Consider the following 21,585-nt stretch of genomic DNA (forward strand, 5'->3'; position numbering starts at 1 on the left):
CCATGGAGAGACATGTGAAGGTCACCTTGACATCCAACTCTAATCAAACATTTGTCTAAAAATGTGTAGTACTGTCAAAAGCACACTGCTCTTCATTTGACTATACATTTACAGTAGATTTGGATGTTACAGCATCTTTCCACTCGCACCTAATTCATGTTTTCAGAAGCCGCTTATGCTTGCTTTGTACACAAATTTCGTCCAAATCACTCAGCCAATGAGACGAGAAAGAATCATCTCTGATTTTAGGAGCAGCAACAGTCAATCCGCCCTAAAATTATGCTCCAACACACCCTCTTCTTCTCAAGAAGGGCTTGTTAATTATCTGATCAGTTGGATTAATTGTGTAATATGCTGGCCAGGGTTACTCCAGCCCTCAAAATCACTGTAGTAAATAGCACTTTGCTGGTCTGCACTGTGCTCACATAAAACAGTTTCATTTCATCTCCTTTTTATTTCATCACCTTTATTTACATAATCCTCGACACACAGCGCACAGTAGATGTTTTTGTATTTTTTTAAAGCACGGTTCTCACGGTGCAGTGTAATACAGTTCTGTCCATCTATAACAATGGTTCCCAATCTTCACACTAGGAAACCCACGCTCTGCACATTTTTGGGTTTTCCCTACTAGAACACACTTGACCCATCTGAGAGGCTTGTTAACCCTTAGAAATCTCAGTTATCAGTTAAAAGCATGGAGTAATTCAATATGAATTATTTCTCACTCATAGCTCATTAAAAGGATTGGAGATACTCTCTCAGAAATGCACATTCAAAACTGAATAAACCCCACATTTGTATTCATAAGTAGAAGATCAAGCATGAAAAAAGTTGGAAGTGCTGACTGAAATCTGTCTGTACAGAATATCAATCGATTAATTACATAATTCCACGTGGACAGCATAACAAAATGAAAGCAATGTTTTCAACTTCTGAGGGTTGATTAATGAGTTAATTAGCTAAATCAACTGTGACAGATAATGAAAAATACAAAAATGTGCAGAGTATGGGCTCCTCAGTGCTGAATTGAGGAACTACTCGATTCCGTTCATCCTGACCTCAGTCTGGCAGTCTTTCTCTTTCACACAGTTGCACAGTCATTCTCTTGAGCGTGCAAAGTGGGCTCTCAGTCAACGGGCCCTTGGAAGATGAGTTTGACGTGACCATGCTCTCCGGTCAGCCACGTGCCGCAGAACGGGCAGGCAGCGTGGAAGGCGTGTGTTCCGTGTGGCAGCGGGATCTGGCTCCAGCCCTGCACCGTCTTTTCTGAGCACACATGGCCGCAGGGGCAGAAGGCATGGGTGGGGGGTCCGGCGTCCAGGTACAGCCCACCCTCACAGCCCAGCCACAGGGGCACGTAGGGCCCCACCCTTCGGCACATGGGGCACTCGCGGTCCCCTGTGCTGGCTGGGGCAGTGCCTCCGGCTCCAGCCCCACCTCCGATTGCCGAAGACCCCACCCCCTTCTCCTTGCGGAAGCCCCAGTTGTGGTAGCCGTGGACGTGGCCGCAGTTCATGTAGACCCAGGGCTGCTTCTTGTCGACGGTGGCACGCTGGGCCAGGCTGGGGAAGGCCAGTGTGTTGAAGCCGACTGGACACTGAGGCCGTGCTGCATTAAGCTCCTGCCGCAGAGATTCCAGCTGCTTCAGCGTAGGCGTCCGGCGCAGGCCATCGGGAGTCCGCCACAGCAGGGTGGCCCCACACAGGTCGATCAGAGAGCCATCCTGCAGCATGTTTGATTCGTTTTCCACCTGCAGAAATGGGAAAGTCCAGATGCTGCTTAGTGTATTGACAGAACTGTTGTCAGGTTTAAAGAGAAGCAAACTTCAAATAACCAAACAAGTCCCAGCTTATCAACTACATTTAGGGTATGAGGAAAAGTGTGCAGTTTGCTTCTTTAGTTTTGCACTGAAGATACAGATCGCTAATACAGCTAATAAGTAATGAAAGCTTATACGTTGAGCTGGGCAATATGGCAAAAATGTGATATCATACTTCAGGAAGTTTTCATAATACACGTCACTATATTATATATTTTTTCTGACATCTGACAACTTGGAAGAAAATTCTATCAAGAACTGTGAATCAAATGCACTGTGTTCTATACTATGCTGCACTATATCCAATTAAACAGGATGATTATGCGCTTTTTAGTCAAATGCACAGCTGGAAAGAGCTTTTAAGTATTGAAGGTAAACACAGTTTATTAAGAAAAGCATACTGTGATAAATGATTTTGTTATCACAATAACTAAATAGATATTGTCATATTGCCTAGCCCTATTTATGCAGTCGTTAACTCTGTACAAACTACATGCCTTATTCATTACACAGTTGCCTCAAATCTCATGGAGTTGTTGGGCAATTAAAAAAACTGTAGGACACTGTATTCTATAATAATGAACAATAGTACACTGCTCAAAAAAATAAAGGGAACACTTAAACACAATATAACTCGAAGTAAATCAAACTTCTGTGAAATCAAACTGTCCACTTCGGAAGCAACACTGATTGACAATCAATTTCACAGCTGTTGTGCAAATGGAACAGACAACAGGTGGAAATTATTGGCAGTTAGCAAGACACACTCAATAAAGGAGTGGTTCTGCAGGTGGGGACCACAGACCACTTCTCAGTACCTTTCTGCCTGATGTTTTGGTCACTTTTGAATGTTGGTGGTGCTTTCACACTCGTGGTAGCATGAGACGGACTCTACAACCCACACAAGTGGCTCAGGTAGTGCAGCTCATCCAGGATGGCACATCAATGCGAGCTGTGGCAAGAAGGTTTGCTGTGTCTGTCAGCGTAGTGTCCAGAGGCAGGAAGTGCTACCAGGAGACAGGCCAGTACACCAGGAGATGTGGAGGAGGCCGTAGGAGGGCAACAACCCAGCAGCAGGACCGCTACCTCCGCCTTTGTGCAAGGAGGAACAGGAGGAGCACTCCCAGAGCCCTGCAAAATGACCTCCAGCAGACCACAAATGTGCATGTGTCTGCACAAACGGTTAGAAACCGACTCCATGAGGATGGTATGAGGGCCCGACGTCCACAGATGGGGGTTGTGCTCACAGCCCAACACCGTGCAGGACGCTTGGCATTTGCCAGAGAACACCAGGATTGGCAAATTCGCCACTGGCGCCCTGTGCACTTCACAGATGAAAGCAGGTTCACACTGAGCACATGTGACAGACGTGACAGAGTCTGGAGACACCGTGGAGAGCGATCTGCTGCCTGCAACATCCTTCAGCATGACCGGTTTGGCAGTGGGTCAGTAATGGTGTGGGGTGGCATTTCTTTGGAGGGCCGCACAGCCCTCCATGTGCTCACCAGAGGTAGCCTGACTGCCATTAGGTACCGACATGAGATCCTCAGACCCCTTGTGAGACCATATGCTGGTGCAGTTGGCCCTGGGTTCCTCCTAATGCAGGACATGTGGAGTGAGTCAGCAGTTCCTGCAAGATGAAGGCATTGAAGCTATTGACTGGCCCGCCCGTTCCCCAGACCTGAATCTGATTGAGCACATCTGGGACATCATGTCTCGCTCCATCCACCAACGCCACATTGCACCACAGACTGTCCTGTAGTTGGCGGATGCTTTAGTCCAGGTCTGGGAGGAGATCCGTCAGGAGACCATCCGCCACCTCATCAGGAGCATGCCCAGGCGTTGTAGGGAGGTCATACAGGCACGTGGAGGCCACACACAACACTGAGCCTCATTTTGACTTGTTTTAAGGACATTACATCAAAGTTGGATCAGCCTGTCGTGTGTTTTTCCACTTTAATTCTGTGTGTGACTCCAAATCCAGGCCTCCATTGGTTAATAAATTTGATTTCCATTGATGATTTTTGTGTGATTTTGTTGTCAGCACATTCAACTTTGTACAGAACAAAGTAATGAGAACATTTCATTCATTCAGATCTAGGATGTGTTATTTGAGTGTTCCCTTTATTTTTTTGAGCAGCATATATAAGATAGCTATAACAGTAGTAGCTGCCTTCTTGAAGCCTGATTTTTTTTCTGTAATTTTGAGTGATAAATTGTATTTTTAATCAATGTGAATTTCTGCAATAAACACCTGTGTAAGGCCTGTAATGACAAGAACAGGTCAAATAATCCCACACACATCAAAACAATGTAAACAGATGGGCTTCACTGTAGCGCTAGAAGCCCAATAAGTGTTTTCCTGCACTGTGTTTGAACTCTGCTCTCCTGAGTGAAATAAGAGTAACTTGACATTCACACGCACAGCTCAAAAACTACTCTGTCCTGAACTACAAGGCTGTAACAAAGCTGTATGACCTATCCCTGACTTCTTTAGGTATTGAATGTATACTTATTCATTTTGTTGGCCTATATCACAAATATTAATACACACATTTAGATCTCACGGAACTCACTCATGTTTCTCAGGCTACAAAATCCTCACAAGGGGGCGCCATTAGCAGTTCAGTTCGCTTTTGATGCTTCATCAGAGCAGTACTTCACATCAGTGACACTGTGTCCTTGTTCAGCCTCAATGTGCACACACAAATGTGCTTGCAGTTCTGACGTAGGTAGCTAATTAGTAATTCAGTGTTTTTATTTTGCACAATAGTGAATGTTTTTTTGCTTTAAAAAGGTTAGTCCGATGTCTGTTTACACTGCAAAAAAAGTACTTGTGGCACAGAGTCTGAGGCATACTAATTTATCGCTTTTCATATCATCATTGTGATAGCTTTATCAGCATTTTATGTCCATATCATGCAAAGCAACATTTTATAGATTTTATAGACGAAGGAATTACCAATAAAACTCCAAATGAACAATTATTGTTAGCTACATTAAGGCCTATTGAGTCAGGCCTTTTCTATGGACAAAAAATGCATGCACATTAAGGCTGCCTTTCATGTTGAGTCTGAAAAGGATTGACTGTGATGCAAAATTTTTAGTCGGAGCCAGCTCTATTTTCTGGTGTTCAGAGGCCTTAAAAAGCTGACCAATCAGAACAATACAAACAAATGTGCATCAAAGTGGCAGCAACACAGCTTATGTTGCTTGTGGCAGAGCACAAAAGTTTATACAACAAGCAACACTCTGATTATATAATGCAAGAAAATATATGGCAGCTGAAAGGCTGGAGAATGACAACAAGTACCTTTATACAACATGTCAACTGTTTATAGCCCTTATTCCACAGCTGAAAGGCTGGAAATTGACGACAAGTACCTTTACACAACATAACGACTGTTTATTGCCATTGTTTGTTGTTTAACAAGGTGAATTCTAGCCTTTTTTCTGTAGAATGACTGTAGCCAGTGTGACTATCTTACTTGGTGAGAATAGACCAGACCGGTCTTCAAATCCGGACCTTGAATCTAATTTCCAGCCCTGGATTTAGCAGTCATTGGTAGGTATAGCCCTAGGTGGCCAAACACCTCCATCAGCAATTCAATTAACTACCAGTGTTTACGCAATACAGGACTGGAAACTGGATTCTTGGTTCAGCTCTGAAGACCTCTGGAATAAGCCTTTGTGAAAGTACAGAAGCGGGCTTCAGGTGCTGAACATGTCTTGGTTGATTGATTACATTCGAGATAAGGAGAAAATTGTGTGTATTAGATTTTTTACTGAACTATTTCTAATATTTTCTCAAATATTTTTCCCTTCATCTCTTCTTCAGGATGAAAATCACAAGTGCTTTTTTTATTTAAAAAGAGCTGAAAGGTTAAGAATCTGGATAACTATTGAAGTTTGCCCATAATTTAATAAGAAAGCACACCAGTTTGCCTCTCTGTTGAGCAGAGCGTGTCTCTCGGAGGGCAAAGACATTTCCACACACTGAGATCTCTCTCCACACCCCTGGAGCCGGCTCAGACACAAACTCGCCCGCAGGGTGCATCACTAGCACCCCGTTGGTGGTCAGCCCATCCATTAGGCCATCTGAGGTCCGCCATTTGGCTGCCCGCTCCTAGGGCACAAATAGAAGGCAAGAGTCAGTACTTTTATAATTCCACATAAAGAAAATGTGCATATAAACTATCCCGTATTATCCTTTATCATACATTCCAAAAAGATATTACACACATTATAAACATTTAATATAATTCATTCACCAAAACGGTGTTCTGAAATGACAGAATTTGAACGTGTAGTTTAGGCATTTTAGTGTACATTACAGTAGTATTGCATAACACACACTAACTAACAAGGATTAAATGATTAAAATTCAAAGCCAGACGATACAGGCGTTCCATTTAAAGACACTGGCTGTATGACACCTTACTCCTACTACTTGGAGCGTCACCCTGTACATGCTATTATTTGTAATATTTATATCCTTATGGATACAGTATCCATGTCTTCTTTCTTTCTTTCTCTATTCCTCTCTCTCCTTCTCCACCTCCACAGAATGGCAGTGGGCAGAGGGAGTCCGTTGCGTGCCAAGGACATTAGAGTGTGTCAGGACTCGTGCTGTGGGAAGTCATAACATGCATCACTGGCTGCTACAAAACTATTACCATCCTTCTTATGTCTGCATGCCCAAGCTACTGCATGTTTACCTGGCGCTGATATTCTGGTCTGAAATAATTGACCCAATGTGTGATCCAAAAAGTCTACGAAAATAGAACTCTGCCATGTAGCACTGAGACTGATTACCAACAAACAGTTTAAGGAAATGAAAAGCACAATATTGCTTTGTCTGGATTTCGATCAGCTTGTTTTCAACAATCAACTCAAATAACCTTCAGCTGAAATGAATGTACTGATCGATCAGTGCTTTTATTCTGCTGCTCTCTAGACTCTAAACGCTGTCTTTGCTGATGGCGAGCTACACTACCTTTACAACTCCTCTGTCTCAGCTCCAAAGGCTCCTTTCAGTATTTGTGTCCTCTGCCAGCAATGTCTTTTTCTCAATGAGTAAACACTGTTTCACCTCCCGGTGCTGTGCTTCAGACTGAAAAGCATGTCTCCAGTACGAAACCTCTGGGTAATTTAGGTTCAGAAAGCTATGAGGGGAAACCTGTTTGGTCACCTTACTGAATTATTAATATTTCTTTCAGCAAGAAGGTTCAGCCAGTTTGACTACACTACAAACGTCTTGGTGTTAACACATAATAAGCTCATACATATTCGTTTGAGAAGCAGTTCTTGTGAAGCAGTAACTTAGAAATATTAAGCCAAACTGAGCTGCAATTACCTTAACGAACCAGTAATGCACCAAAATGAAATTCCTGGCTGAAACCACATTAAGACAAAAATGAAAGTTTTTTGCTTTTAAATAAACATACAAAGCATAAAAAAACATAACTTTAAAGGGCAACTTTATTCAACAGGACAAAGCTAGCTGACAATAAATAAAAATAGTTTACATAAACTTATTTCAGTAATTTCAATATAAATTGGTCATCCAAGGCAACAAATTTCTTCACTGTTTAGATATATGGCTGCCTTTTTTTCACTGTTCATACGCTGCTACTCAAACTGTTTTAACACCTCTGCTCTGACCAGCACAGGAGAATGAACAGCCAAACAGCCTTTTTAGTCACTGTTTCTCAATTTCATTTTCATCAAAATGATTGGTTAGGTGTTCGAGGGACTTTCGCTGTAGTTCTTTTTGAATTTATCTTTTTTTCTGGCCAAAAAGAGTCAAAAGTGACACTTCCAATTTTTGCCTGAATAGACGGCAAAATTTTAAGACTACAACAAAGTATCAAAAATGCTTCAGTGAGCAAAATTTCGGTGCATCCCTAGAATTAACTGAACATTTGAATCTGACACTCACTTACTTATATTGCACTGAAACAATGTAGAACATGAAGGACAGTGAGCTTAAGAAAGGATCAAAATTGATCACCGATTCCTTTTACATGCATTGTACAGTTATTGCAAACATTTGCTCTTTGCATTGGCATGTGTATTGTAGAATGTATAGTCATTACTGAGGTCCATACAAAATTAATGTAACTGTAATTATTGCTTATAAATCCAGTCATTAGACTGATAACAATAATGACATTTTCCTGTCTCTTGGCTAATAATATATCACCTGATAATACACTGTGTACTGCAACTTCCCATTTTTTAGAACAGTGCCATGGATGGCAAGTAATAATGAAGAGAAATAAACTTGAATCCAAGTCAAAGAGCCCAACGCTCACAGAAATATGGCCATAGTTGGCTGAGTGGTTTGGGAGCCATTCAAAGCTCTACTTCTGCTCCACTGTCAACAATTCCAACGAATCACTGTTCAAAAAATAACAGTTTGATTGGCAAACTGCAAGCCTGGCCCTGTTATTCTAAAGTAAACAACTGTACTGGTAATATTGTTGTTTAATTTTTCTGCTGCATTCAGGCTACATAGGCGATTAGTCCTCTGACTCACCCCGAGGAAGATGTTTTTAGAGGAGTCGAAGCCGGCGGCGTAGATACGGGCGGTGTAGGGAGCGCTGCGCTCACACATGATGCGGCAGGCGTAGCGGGAGATTGTGCTCTGGGCTGACTGGCCCCCATCTCCTCCTGCACCACCCTGACTCTGACCCTGCCCACCACCACCACCACCGCTGCCAGCTGTGTCCGTCACCACAAAGTCAATCATGCTCTCTGTGGAACGGCCAATCTGTGATAAAAGCAGATATATACAGACAAGAAAAGAGGACAGGTGACAATTAAGGTCTGGATCTTTACAAATAAAGTTATTATACAACTCTATGACAAACTCAGAGACCACCCTTCATTTTTTTTATTTCTAGTCAAATAAGCCACTTTCATTTTTCAGCATCAGGGAAAAAAGCAGGAAACAAAATTTCACAGAAAATTACACAAAAGAACAATCAACTACATATAATATAGATTTTTCAATATTTAGTATGTCCATCCTTTGCCTTTGTTACAGCTTCCATTGTTTTCAGAAGACTTACTTTCAGTTTTCTAGAAAATCTGCAGGGATATTTTTCCATACCTCCAAAGCTCCGTCTTAGAAGTTGGTTGCATTTTCTGCTTTTTACAAACACTCAATGATGTTGAGGTCTGGACTGTGAGGTTTTCAGTACAGCAGCTTCTTTGTTTGATGAAGCAAAAGTGGAGCTTGATGTTCTCCTCTCTCTCAACTATGAAAGTTTTAAGTACTGCTTATCTAATGTGGACAGTTTTGTTGGTCTACCAGGTCTTACATGGTTTTTCTTTCTTTCTCACTTTATTCTTTCTCAAGTCTTTCTTTCTCACTTTTTTATCCACTTATTCTGAATTATTCTTTATGCAAGTAGATTATTTTCTACTCAGTAATATCTCATGAAAAACGAATGCCTTTTTAATGGCCATTTTAACTGAAAATGAAATAAACAAAAGGTGGTCTCTGACTTTTGCACAGTACTGAACATCATCATCATTAGTAACCACTTAGCCCAGATTATGTCATTGTAGTACTGAACATGCTCTCTTTAAAATGAAGATTCCTAAAATAAAGTTGGATTTACGGTTCTATGAAAAACATTTAATTGGTATAGTGTCTTTATAAGGTGTGAAGGTCCTAAACTTTAAAAAGGATGTTCACACTGACACTTCCAATTTATAAAAAATATTATTTAATTGTTATTTTTCACTCCACAGAACCCTTTTTGGTGCCTTTATGTTTAAGATTGTGTATAGAGAATACATACTTATGTTATAACCATCATAATATTAACTTTTGTGAGCTAAGAGATCCTGAAAAGTGCCATTTCTCTCTAAACACAAATAACAGCACAGAACAAAATATTTTTCACCTGGAACATATCTGTGTTGGGGTCATGTGTGTACTCCACTATAACAGAATGACTCCTTGACAGTGTGTAGGAGATGCTGTGCTGGCTCTTGTTGCTCAGGGCCTGAAATACATGTACACACAAACACACACACACGCTCTACTCAGCCAAGCTTTCATTCTTTGTTAGCTTTTTTTATTCCCCTTACACCAGCACGCGGAAGAGGGGGGTGTTCTCAAGATCCCTAATCTTATGCAATGTGCACTGCAATGTTATGTAATGGCTCTCCACTCATACCATTTAGTGGGCGAGTCAAGAGGGCAGATATGCAGGGCTACACGGAACGGCAGGTTACAGGTTTTGAAGCTGACTCTTACTAAAATAAATCAGAATCAAACTTTTAAGCCCTTGTGTGTTAGCAAGTTTACAGGAACACTCCAGGCACAATGAAAAAGGTAACCATTGCCACATCTGATGTAAACACATCTACTGGCATCCCATAGCAGTTCTGCAGTAGAGTGGAGAATGAAATTTTCCTGTTCAAAGACCTCAAAGTTCAAAGTACCTTGAAGGTGGGAGGAACTTCTGAAAAACTACAACTGCTTTGAGGCACCCCACTGCTTGGTGAATGCAGAAGGAAGGCAGTTAGATGAGACTGCTGTTAAGAAGTCAAATATGCAGCCTTAAATCTGTCCTCAAATCATTATTACAATGAAGAGAACAGATCACTTGAACGAGAGTAATGAGAAAAACAACAAACTTAAAGCTATAGTTAGCGAGGTAGCTACCTGGCTATCTACATGTCTGATCTTTTTCTTTTCTTTAGCTGAAAGCATAAAAGAAAACTTGTCTCTGGCATCCTATTTGTTTTGATCAAATAAAAAATAGTTTTCTTTACAAATTTGATCAATTAGACCCCCATGCTAGTTTTTTATTAACTTACAGCTCAGTCACTAGCAATTAGAGCTGGCTGTGTGATGTATTCTTGTAATGCATGCTGGGTACTGTACTAAGGGGACACCAATCAACAAAAATGAAAAACATGAAAACGACACACAGTTGTGAATTCTGATGGTTGCTGTGCTGCATAGCATTATTAACATAAAATAATGCATAGCACATTAACATCAAACTCCCTTTAAATGCTCCTCTAAATGCGAACAAAAAGTATTATTACTTTAACCTGTTAATGCAAAAAAATAATAATAAAAATTACAAATTAGAAGGTTTTCAGTTTATCCATTCATGAAATGTTCACAGTGTAAAGGGCGGTGAATATGAGGTTTTGACTGGTAACAATCTTTTAATAATAGTATACACACAGTAATGCAGTAAAATAATAATGATAAATTCGTGGCTGTATTTGAATATGCTGGAATGCTCACCTTTGACACCAGAGGTGTTGAGACATTGTGGATGACATCGGGTTTGACACCATTGGCTTTGGGTCTCTTGTAAAGGGCTAGCCGACTCCTCCTGCGCCCTTTATCCCCGCTAGCTAGCGACCCATTATGCCTGCATACAACAGGACTACATTACTTAGCCACACAGGCTAGATTTCTTTTTGAAACAATGACACAGTAGCAGAATTTCAAACACTGCTTTAGCTAAATGGCCTTACCTCTTACTGCTTAATTGAGGTTTGTGCAGTGTGGAGGTAGGCAGAGCTTCAATATATTGTATGGGTAAATCACTACAAAGTAATCGAACAGTAATATATCATTCTGCTTTTGTCAATACATGAGTAGGAGTCATGTAGCGTTAACAAAATGGCTGATGAGATGCTTTAAAAGTCTGTCATTGAAGAAGGATCCAGCCTTTGAAATCATCAATGCACAGGTCAATAGCTCGTTCACTAAATGAGCTCTGTCTCTTTCTGCCTCTTCTCTCTCCCCCTATTAATGGCAAAAGGGTTAAAAAGGTCTCTGTGTCTCTCTCCCTCTTTTTCTCTCTTTCCTTAACTATTTGTCAGTGGTTAAAATGCCTCTCTGTCTCATCTCTCTCTTAGAGGCGTTCATTTCCCTGCTCGGCTCGGCGGCTGTGGGTATTTGAATGACGTCTTTGTCGGCAGTCAAACGAGGTGTTTTACATCCGCAGCTGAAATCTAAAGATAAGTCAATGCACCAGCTGTATCTGTGTGGCACCAGTGGAGCCAAGCGACCTGAATGATGCCGTGTTCATTCATCCAAAAGAAAGGATCATCACTGGAGTCATATTTATTTGAGGGCAATTTTACCCTTGAACTCCTTCTCAACTCCTTCTTTCAGCAGAATCTTGGCAGTGTGGGCGTGGTGTTATAGAGATATGGGGTTTTAGCTAAATGAACAGTGTGCCTTTGAAATCTAGTGTGTGAATGACACCAGTGCAGGTTAAATTGACAGTGGACTCCTATATTATACTATATTAAACTATACTATACTATGAATTAATGTGTGATGTAATGCTATAAGACATAAAAACGTTATCCACAGTACGCTTGGTATGTAAAATGCCAATGTGACATTTTTATTTTCAGTTGTAATATTCTGTAATTATAACTCACTTAATTACATACTCACTTAAGTCCACAAAGATGAACAATTTACATTGTTAACACGATGGCATGTTGCTAAACTAGAAACAGAAAAATCCACCTATAATGCTCTATAATTTTCAGAATATACATGCAGTTATTTGGCTAGACTGCAGTACACTCTGGGAAACACTGGTGGCGATATGGCGTATACACTCTTAAAAGGTGCCTAAATGGTTCTCAGCTTGAATGCATAGTTCTGGACAAAAACCTTTAACCCATATAAAACAACTAAACAAAGTGAAACTAGCCAGAATAAAATCTGGCAATTAAGATGGGCTGTAAAATATTTTAATATACAGGCTGTACTACTGTTTGGGGTGGAAGGAACTGCCCATGTTAAAGCATGTTTACAATTGACAAAGTTACAGCGTTTGGGGCAGTGTTTTTATATACAATACCATGTTGTGCGCTATTGTGAATGATATCACTGCTGTGACACGGTGATGATATCATTGTGATCTATTACCTAAATACTGCATGCAATACATCTCTTACCAAGACTAGGCCTAATAACTACTAAATCAACCACTGAACCAGTTTACAATTTATTTAAGTAAAATAAACAATAATTAAAGAAGCCCAGCCTTCATAAAATGATCTAGCAATGTGTCAGCTATCACTGCTGTGTCTCATAAGGCAGCTCTTACCCCAGCACAATTAGCTCTCCATATTTGATAGGCTCTTTGTCCCCAGGGAACAGGGCCTCATGGGGCTGAGAGCCTGAGCCCAGAGGTGGGGATGGCTGGCTCTTGTTGCATGATGGGCGCAGCTCCAGGGAGGGAGGGGGACACAAGGCTTCGGAGCTTCCTTCTAAAACCATGTCCAATAGCCACGGAGCTCACAGCTTAGAGAGAGGGGGAGAAAGAGAGGGAGATCATTACGTTGAGTAGGCTTATCATGACAACATGTTTGAGATTTGTCATGGGATGAAATACACCGTCTTGCCTATAGTAAGTATCAGAGAGAAAAGTATCATGTCTAATGGAGCCTCTTTTATGGATTATGAGAGAAAATAACAGTGGTATTAGAGACCAGCCGATTCATGTAATGGCTAGAAACCGCAATCCTGTAGCGCTTTGAAGTTAACAACCAAGTAACCATCAATCGACAATCTGTCTGGAGCAGGTGACTTAGAGAATCCTGAGAGAGCAACAACCTACCTGTCCAAACGCTATCCGTTGCCGGGGCTGCCTTTCATTTCGAATAGTTACAGCACTGGCGTTTTCAAGCCTCAATACAGGCTGTCAAATTAACTGGAGGGATTCCTCGTCATAATACTACGCTTCAATATCTCAAAGAGCATTGGCAACCCTATGCTTCACCATATTTATAGGATCTGTACAAATCCTATGACATGCATATTAAATTTGCCAAAATTAGGGGTGTAACAATACATTGTGACATTATAATATTGTGATGCAAGACTGGGATAATTGCTTTGTAGAGATGTGACGAAGCATTGTGGAAGAATGGATATTCTCTTAATTATGGTATCTTTTTTTAACCCCACTGTTCTCCCTAATTTGGTCACTGCCAATTCCAGCTGCTAGTTACATCTCCTCCTATCATACAAGGCTATCAAGCTGTAAAGGCTAGCATGTGATTCCTCTGAGATCTGTGACATCAGACACTGCACCTTTTCCAAACTACTACTAACACAATGTCACCAGACAGCTCAACTTGCTTGGAGAAGAACACAGCAGTAATCAGTACCCCTCACTCCAGCACTCCTCCTGTCTCCCCACACTGATCTCACGAGTAAGGGACACAAATGGATACAGTCATTATTTTGATACATTCCAGTGCTGCTTAAAATGTTGTGGTAATATCGAATAGTAAACCCAGTACTGTGATTTGAACAGAACCATGGGCTGAGTAGACGGTCCAATTCACTTTAATTTAGTTTTATTTATGCCTGATACTGTAACAGTACTAACTGTAACAACTATTAGGATAATGACTATTTACATTACATCTTGGTACAAAATACACCAATATGTATTGTAACAATTCATAAAACTTCATTTCAAATACACCTTACATTAATATGCTTAAAAAAGGTTTCCACTTTATTAGTTTATTAAAGCATCTAATATCATTAGAGTACATTATTTAAAACAAATGCTGCGATTTATAGTGTTCCAACCTTGTACTTTAGCTAAAACTAATATGCTAGTCACAATACAATACATGATATTGTGATAGCTTGTAAAAATTGTGATACTGCACACTTTAATATCTGTATCACCTATTACATCATGCACAGCCTAATATTTGTTAATAATAAAATTCACGAGAAACAAAAAAAACAATGAAAAGCTTTCAGAAATACACTATAAAACACAGTAATTATCTTGCATATTTGACTCATTTGATCATATAATAATAATAACAATAATAAATATCATGGCTTTACGTGTCCTGCTGGCTCAAGTACTTGCCCACAAGGGCAATTCACAGGCTTACAGATGATGAACAGCACAAATTAACCAAATGCTGTTCTGTTATCATGCAGCTGAGCACTGGGTGTGTGGCAGCGAGAGGTGGGATAGAGTGGACAGAGGGGAGGGGGCCGAGAGAGAGAGAAAGAGAGAGAGAGAGAGACAGAGAGACGGACAGGGGGGAGATAAAAATAGAAGCAGCATGTTGGTGCAGGTGATGGAGGACAGAGGCAGGGATGGAGAGAAAGGCGTGTAGAGGTGAAATAAAAACACTGCACATGGCAAAGCGCTGAAGGCTGTGACAAGATAGGCAAAAACTGAAACACACCGAATGAGCTGCAGCCAGACGGTGACTGTGGTGGGGTGTGTAGTGGTGGGGGTATGTACGCCTGCGCGCGGACTGGCAGGGTGATGGATTGCCTGTTCTGTGCCACGCACTTTCTAATCAACCCACTGTCACAACCTGGGGGAGGAGAGAGAGAGAGAGAGAGAGAGAGAGAGAGAGAGAGAGAGAGACTGAAAATGAGCAAAAAGAGAAAAAGAGAGATAGAGAGAGAGAAAAGACAGACAAAAAGAAAGTGAGAGAGATAAAGAGAGGCAGAGAGAAAGAGGAAGAGAAAAAGAATGATGGAAAGAGTGAGAAATTGAGAATGAGCAAAAAGAGGGACAGAAAGAGAGAGAGAGAGGGGGGGGGGGGGGGTTGAAGGGTAGAGAGTGGATTAGACTGAGCAATGTGATGAGGTGATGAGATGAATATAGAGGGATCCGTGTGTAAGTTAATGTTATAGAGAAAGACATTAGAGGGAACAGTAGCAGGATGGCTACTGCTGACTGTGTTAGCGTTGTACCAGTTTTCTACACATTACTGGGCAAATTATCAATAATGCTTTGGCTTCTTTTGCCTTTATTAACAACAGCAACCCCCTCAGCCTAGACACCATCTGTCCTCTATTCTTCTTTCATTTTTCTCTTCATTTGCCTCTTCTTTTTCCACTCACATGTAGGCTTCTCTACATCACCTTCCCAGATTCTCTCACTTCTTTACTTCCTCTCTCATCTCCTCTACTCATATCTTTTTTCTTTATCTCTTCCTCTTAACTCCTCTGTACCAAAATGCCCCTCCTCACCCCATCCCAATTCACTCCCACAATCCTCTCTGCTGCCTCTGCAGCGTGGTGAGTGTGTGTGTAGATGAGTGGGAGAGAGTCTGCCTCATCTATCAAGAAACAGATGAAGGGGGTGCTAAATATACACATACACGGAAATGATCTCAAGAATAACTTATGAAGCCCGCTCCAGTCTGATCTCACCCAAACTTAATTCTTCATAATCTGTATGCGCTTCTCAGCAGACCATTAGCCTAGCAAATCTCATGCTTTTTCTGTCGGTGCTGCAGATTTCTTGTGCTGAACGCTGCTGCTGTAGCAAAGCCAAAGCCATAGCAGCACTGATGGCCATTTACTAAGGTGTTGTGACTGCAAGCACTCTATGTTTACATTATCTAAACGATGCTTGTCAACGAACGCTTGTAATGGTCCAGCATTTACAACGGTAATTGCTATGTACACAACAGAGTCTGAAGCAAGTTTGTACAGGGTGTTTGTAAAGTGTTCATAATAGTGCTGCCTGTGGAACCACGTTTATATAGTAGATGTTACGAAAATGTTCACTATAGATGTTTCCTCGTTGCAATGGAGATGTGACTGTGTACTACAGTAGGGCTGCAGTGTGTTGCACAAATTCCATCATTCAGGACTATCTTTCAACACCTAAGCAGTCAGTTCTATAAGCATCCAATTGTTCCAAAACCTTACATTCCACATGCATGTTATTAATGTCTTTTTATTGCGTGCTTCTTAATTCATTTGCAGTCTGCACATCATTAAGCTACACACACTTTCTGTCTATACTTTAAAATAAGGTATTGGTAAAAGTATCATTCAGTAATCAGTACAGAGATTAAAAGTATCAGTATTAGCATCAATGTAATTCTGAAAGCTGCAGTATAGACAAAATACTAGTACTGCAATACTGCTACACAGTGCTTTTGCAATGCACCTCAATAATGTGACACAGTTAAAAATCTGGAATAGTGAGCGATATGGCCAAAAATGTAAATGTGTTTCCATATATATCATAATACAGTTTTTTTTTCCCAAAAAAACCCATTTTAGATGCTTAAGTAAACCTACTTGGTAGATGGCGTATTAACCTGGAATGTGTTAACTCACTTTTAATGAGAAGCATATTTAACAGTTACAGTCAATCTGAAATAGTTTTGGGCAAAACAGTAAAAACAGAAATAAACAATTTATAGAAAGGCCATATTGCTTTCTAACCCTGACTAGATAAATACTAAATGACTAGAATGCATGGAAGTGCACACTGGTTTCTCTGAGCTAAACTGCTTCAGAATGCTGTTTTTCTACAAGCCACTCACACCATCTATATTAGCTGAGAAGCCTCTTGACTTGATTTAGCCTACAGACTGTGGGGTCACCTTAAGCAGCCAATCAAGGGACGCTGTAGTCGGTGCACACGGACAGCCAGCTAGTCTCCATGATAGGTTAATGGCTAACAGCAAAGAGCAAGAGACCTGCTTTTCCTTCCACTCTTTTTTCCCCTTTTTACCCCTTAAAAGGCCAGGACCCGCCAGCATGCCCAAAGTTTTATTACGCAATTCTATGACCTAAGAATAGCCTAACCAGTCAGCACTAAAGTCCCTGTAGTTACTGAATGATGAGACTTCGTATGTAATAAGCCTGGGATTTTAAAGGGTTAACTCATCAACTCTTTACATTCTGTATAAGAGAACTCATACCTTAAGGAGAATTTCCACAGGTATTCCCGGATGAACCAGTATACCATCGTTTTCCATTGTTTTGACCAAAACAATTCCCTCTTGTTGGATTATATAATCTTAATTTGTCAAAACACCCGCAGAGAATGGTATCTCATCTGGAACTGTGATTGGTCAGGATGCTCACCGCACACAGTAAAAATATTGTAATTATTTAAGGGCACGAAATTATTGAATTTGCACATTGCAGTCCTCTGTAATATCAATATCACTACAAATAATGCACATATTATTAGATAACAAATGCAACACTGCACAGCCCTATGTTCTATTTTACTTTCTAGTGACACCCCACATGCTAGTACTACTCTACTTTGTATTGCAGTGCCTGCTAGAACGATAGTCTAAGTGTTGTAATGGAGTAGTTTGTTTGAAGGAGGTGTGAAGAATGTGTAGTCTTCAGTGTGTTCTGGGTGCTCTTCTGGTTGAGTATGTGTCCTTACAGTGCTGTCTAAACTCACCACTCCTGTATGGACAGCAGGCATCTTTTATTTGGAGCAAACACACACACATACACACACACATACACACACACACACACACACATGTTCTAAGCCGCTTCTCCTTCTGGGTTTGGAGCAAACAATAGAGCCAAAATAAGAGCTTGTATTATGTCATAATAAATTACATCACAATACATTTTTCTGAGTATACTGTATGTATTAGAAGTATTTCTAGAAAGAAATATGAACTGCGTGTACGATAAAAAGTCAGATTTAGACAAGTCGTAGAGAGACCCATACAAAATCATTTAAATGATCTGATCAGCCCATTTTTCCATGATCTTATTTTATTAATACTGTAACAACAGTATCACTATAAAAAAATACTCTGAGCCTTTTCTGAATGTAGCACCACTGTTCTGGTGATGCATTTTGCCCATTTAAACTTTTTGGAAAACTTCTGAAAACTAAGTATCATAATACATATTACGTGTCCGTATGTATATGTTTTCCACCCTTACCACTAAACATTCCACTAAGACATTTCATTGTCTCACTCTTACTACAGTGGCCTTGTGAACTCTGAGAAAGGAGCTGTACTATGCACAGCATTACAGTTTACTCACTGCATTACTGTTTAGGTCAGCAGTTTCATATTTCGGTCGCCTCACTGACTTTCCTACACACAAAGATGGTTCTTCTAGGGTTCTTAAGTAAAAGTTCTATTTAGAACCATGAGTTTCATTTAGAACCATGTCATGCTTAAATGGTTCTTTGTGTGATGAAACAGTTTTCAGATTGATGGAGAATGTGCTGTATAGAGAACCTTTTTAAAAAATGGATCTACATCGCACCAAAAAGGGTTCTGCTTTTGTTATGACGTCAGAACCCTTGAAAAAAACAGCTTTTTAAAATGTGGATGACATCTTGGCATATTCGTATGAAAGCTGCACTAATCTGAACAACTATAAAGCCAGAACACAACCACTCACTCAACATTTAATGAGTCATTATAATTAAGGATGTGCGATGATATCGGATTTATTTCAGATTCGTATCAGTAGATAATTATTAATAAAATACTTATCAGAATCAGACAGACTTTTAGATTTGACTGATACTGATGATATATTTACTATATCATGATTTAGGGCATGATATATAATTGCCCTAATTGGGTCTCATTTGTCTTCTGTATAATACTGTTACTGTGCTTCTACTTTGTTTGCCTGTTACTTTTTTCCAGAAAAATCACAATGTTTAGCTTGCTAATCTTTTGCTGGTCCTAAACACGTGCTAAAATAAGAAATTTGAATAAGCATGCAATTAGTCTCCTTCTGGTTTATGATAAGTGAATTATTAAGGGTGTAAACCACTATGTTTAATCCCACATGTACACATCTAGAGAGAGAGAGAGAGAGAGAGAGAGAGAGAGAGAGAGAGAATATGTTCTCTCCACTGTACCAAACACAAGCACTTTTCATCTTTGCTCCTTTTCACTCTACAGGTACCAAATTTAGCCGAAGCGTCTGCTAGTCCTGCAGCCACCGAGAGCTAACACTCAACTTCCAGAAAGCTCTGTTGCATCCACACAGAACAAAACCGCATTTAAGGAAATCTGCAAACTGCTGGGTGAGCAGCAGCTGGTAATTCAGAGGCAAATTGCCTCATAACCACAAGGTCACAGGCTCAAATCCCTTCTTGACCATCTAAAGAAGATTATGATGAAATGTCCGAGAACTGCAGATCATAGCAGTCTGTTCTCTGCACATGGAGCTGCGGAGCCGATCTACAGTATCTGTAATACTACATCCTACCACATCCCGGCCAAATGAGTTATTCCTCCACTCCAATATGTCACAGGTGGCTACACCTCCACCCAAACCCACACACTCACACCCCAAAGCACAGCCAGTTAGGCAGCGAGAGGCTATAAACTCATTAAAACAGTGAGACAGGCTGTGCTGAGTCACTATGGTTAACATACATCCACATTTCCTTGTCAATGTCATACCTCTGTGTTGTGATTTTCGTTTAGTCTCTCTCTGAGGCTGATATAACTAGACATCAGCATCCACACAAATCCTACAAAGTAAAAGAAAATATCACTTTAAATATAGGCTCGTCACAACGACTTGGTGTAGGGTAATGCACGTTACATATTGACATTAGGTGCAGCGCAACATGCTTAGCAGGTTTACAGCAACATGCAACATCTCGGACTGGCCATCTTGCAGTTGTTGCCACGTTTTTATGCACAGCGTTCACAAACAGGCCTTGTAAGTGAAGCTGCTTTCATCATCTCCGGATTTACAAGCGATACAGGTTTAAATATGAAATGAGGTCTGTGATCGTCATTATGTAATGGCATTACGACTGGGCTCTCTGACTTGCACTGCCAGAAGCCTGTGTGCTCTGAGACGACAGATTGCAGGGCATTGCGTCTACAGGACTCCACACGGCAGAGCTGAGCTGAGCAGAGAGGAGACGGACACTGTGGACACTGTTGACTGAGGGAAAACAGCACAGGGCAGTTCACAATCCGTTACCTGGACGTTTGGACTTAGTCCCTCGTGGTCTTAGGCCCCTACATTGAACCGACGCTGTGTTTTAATCGCTTTACTTAGCTGACGAAGCTGAAGTTAGCTTTACATTCGAATTTCCCGTTCCACCTTAAATGGCGCGGCGGTACCACTCAGCCCCTTAGTCTTTGCACTAGGCAGAACGCAACTGCTGCACCATTTAAGGTGGAACGGGGAATTAGAACAAGAAGCAGGCGAAGAAGCAGCTAACTTCAGCTTCGTCAGTCACAAAACAGCAGCCTTGGTTAAAACCGAAACATTATCAAGTGTTATCTTTTATAAAGCTGAAAAAAGCCTGTTTTATCCTCTTCACTCCTCCTCGGCACAGCAGTCTAGGAGTGAAGGGAGGAGGTGCACCAGGGACGCCGCTCATTCCCCACACAGAGGGTAATAAACAAGGTGTACTACGCAGAAACGCTGCTCGCGCTGCTGATGTGGTGAACAGCGGCCAGCCGTCAGGAAAACACAGGAAGAAATGAGCTCAGACACAAACCAAACACTCACCCGCTGAAGATGTTCGGTATCCGCCTCGAAGAAGAGCCCCTTCCGACTCGTCAGTCCCCGTGTGGTGTTAAAACCTGTCGTCGTGTTGCTGAATCATCGCCCGCGTTGAACGTTACGGTGATCTGGACGTCGTGCGGTTCGCATCGCCCCGCCAGCAGCAGCAGCAGCATCACTCACTCTCGGAGCTACGACGACCAGACCGTGATTAGTCCGGCAGAAAGGGGCATCCTTCGCTCCGGAGGCTCGTCACGCCCATCGCTCCCTCGCGTTTCCCCTCGTCAAAAAAAGAGAAAGACAGAAAAAAAGCATCCACGGAAGGTTTTCGCCCTCACTCACGTCGTCGTTCGTGGAGGAGACCACGGCTCTTGCGTAAAGCCCGCCTTCGGAGACTCTGAGCGAGCGAGGTTAGCGCCGCCTCCTTGCTGCTGCCTACGCGCCCACTGGTGCTGCTGATGATCTT

The 21,585-nt window shown here is 41.3% G+C and overlaps 1 protein-coding gene across 3 annotated transcripts; it reads right to left on the bottom strand.

Moving 5' to 3' along the window:
- Positions 1–434: 434 nt before the first annotated feature.
- On the bottom strand, positions 435–21,264 carry peli3 (pellino E3 ubiquitin protein ligase family member 3). 3 transcript variants are annotated; one of them, XM_017719981.2, is made up of 8 exons: positions 21,126–21,264; positions 20,054–20,124; positions 12,943–13,139; positions 11,106–11,235; positions 9,742–9,843; positions 8,364–8,597; positions 5,760–5,948; positions 435–1,753 (listed from the first exon to the last, which is right to left on the bottom strand). In XM_017719981.2, the coding sequence occupies exons 3-8, from the start codon at positions 13,113–13,115 to the stop codon at positions 1,130–1,132; spliced, it is 1,452 nt and encodes a 483-aa protein (XP_017575470.1). In that variant the 5' UTR covers positions 13,116–13,139; positions 20,054–20,124; positions 21,126–21,264; the 3' UTR covers positions 435–1,129. The 3 variants fall into 3 exon arrangements, with proteins under 3 accessions (XP_017575470.1, XP_017575471.1, XP_017575468.1); XM_017719982.2 differs by lacking the exon at positions 20,054–20,124 and adding an exon at positions 15,065–15,199 and having other exon boundaries at positions 21,126–21,253; XM_017719979.2 differs by lacking the exon at positions 20,054–20,124 and having other exon boundaries at positions 21,126–21,259.
- Between the last annotated feature and the right edge of the window lie 321 nt (positions 21,265–21,585).

The sequence above is a fragment of the Pygocentrus nattereri genome, chromosome 2 (genome assembly GCF_015220715.1).
Source record: "Pygocentrus nattereri isolate fPygNat1 chromosome 2, fPygNat1.pri, whole genome shotgun sequence".
NCBI classification, from domain to species: domain Eukaryota; kingdom Metazoa; phylum Chordata; class Actinopteri; order Characiformes; family Serrasalmidae; genus Pygocentrus; species Pygocentrus nattereri.

Bases quoted from the DNA above. Each gene is read 5' to 3' on its own strand.
- peli3 (XM_017719981.2), bottom strand. From the start codon at position 13,115: ATGGTTTTAGAAGGAAGCTCCGAAGCCTTGTGTCCCCCTCCCTCCCTG. The intron at 5,949-8,363 runs GTGAGTCAGAGG...TTTGTGCCCTAG, and splicing joins CTAAAAACATCTTCCTCGGG to GAGCGGGCAGCCAAATGGCG. The intron at 1,754-5,759 runs GTGTGCTTTCTT...CCATTTCTGCAG, and splicing joins CTCAACAGAGAGGCAAACTG to GTGGAAAACGAATCAAACAT.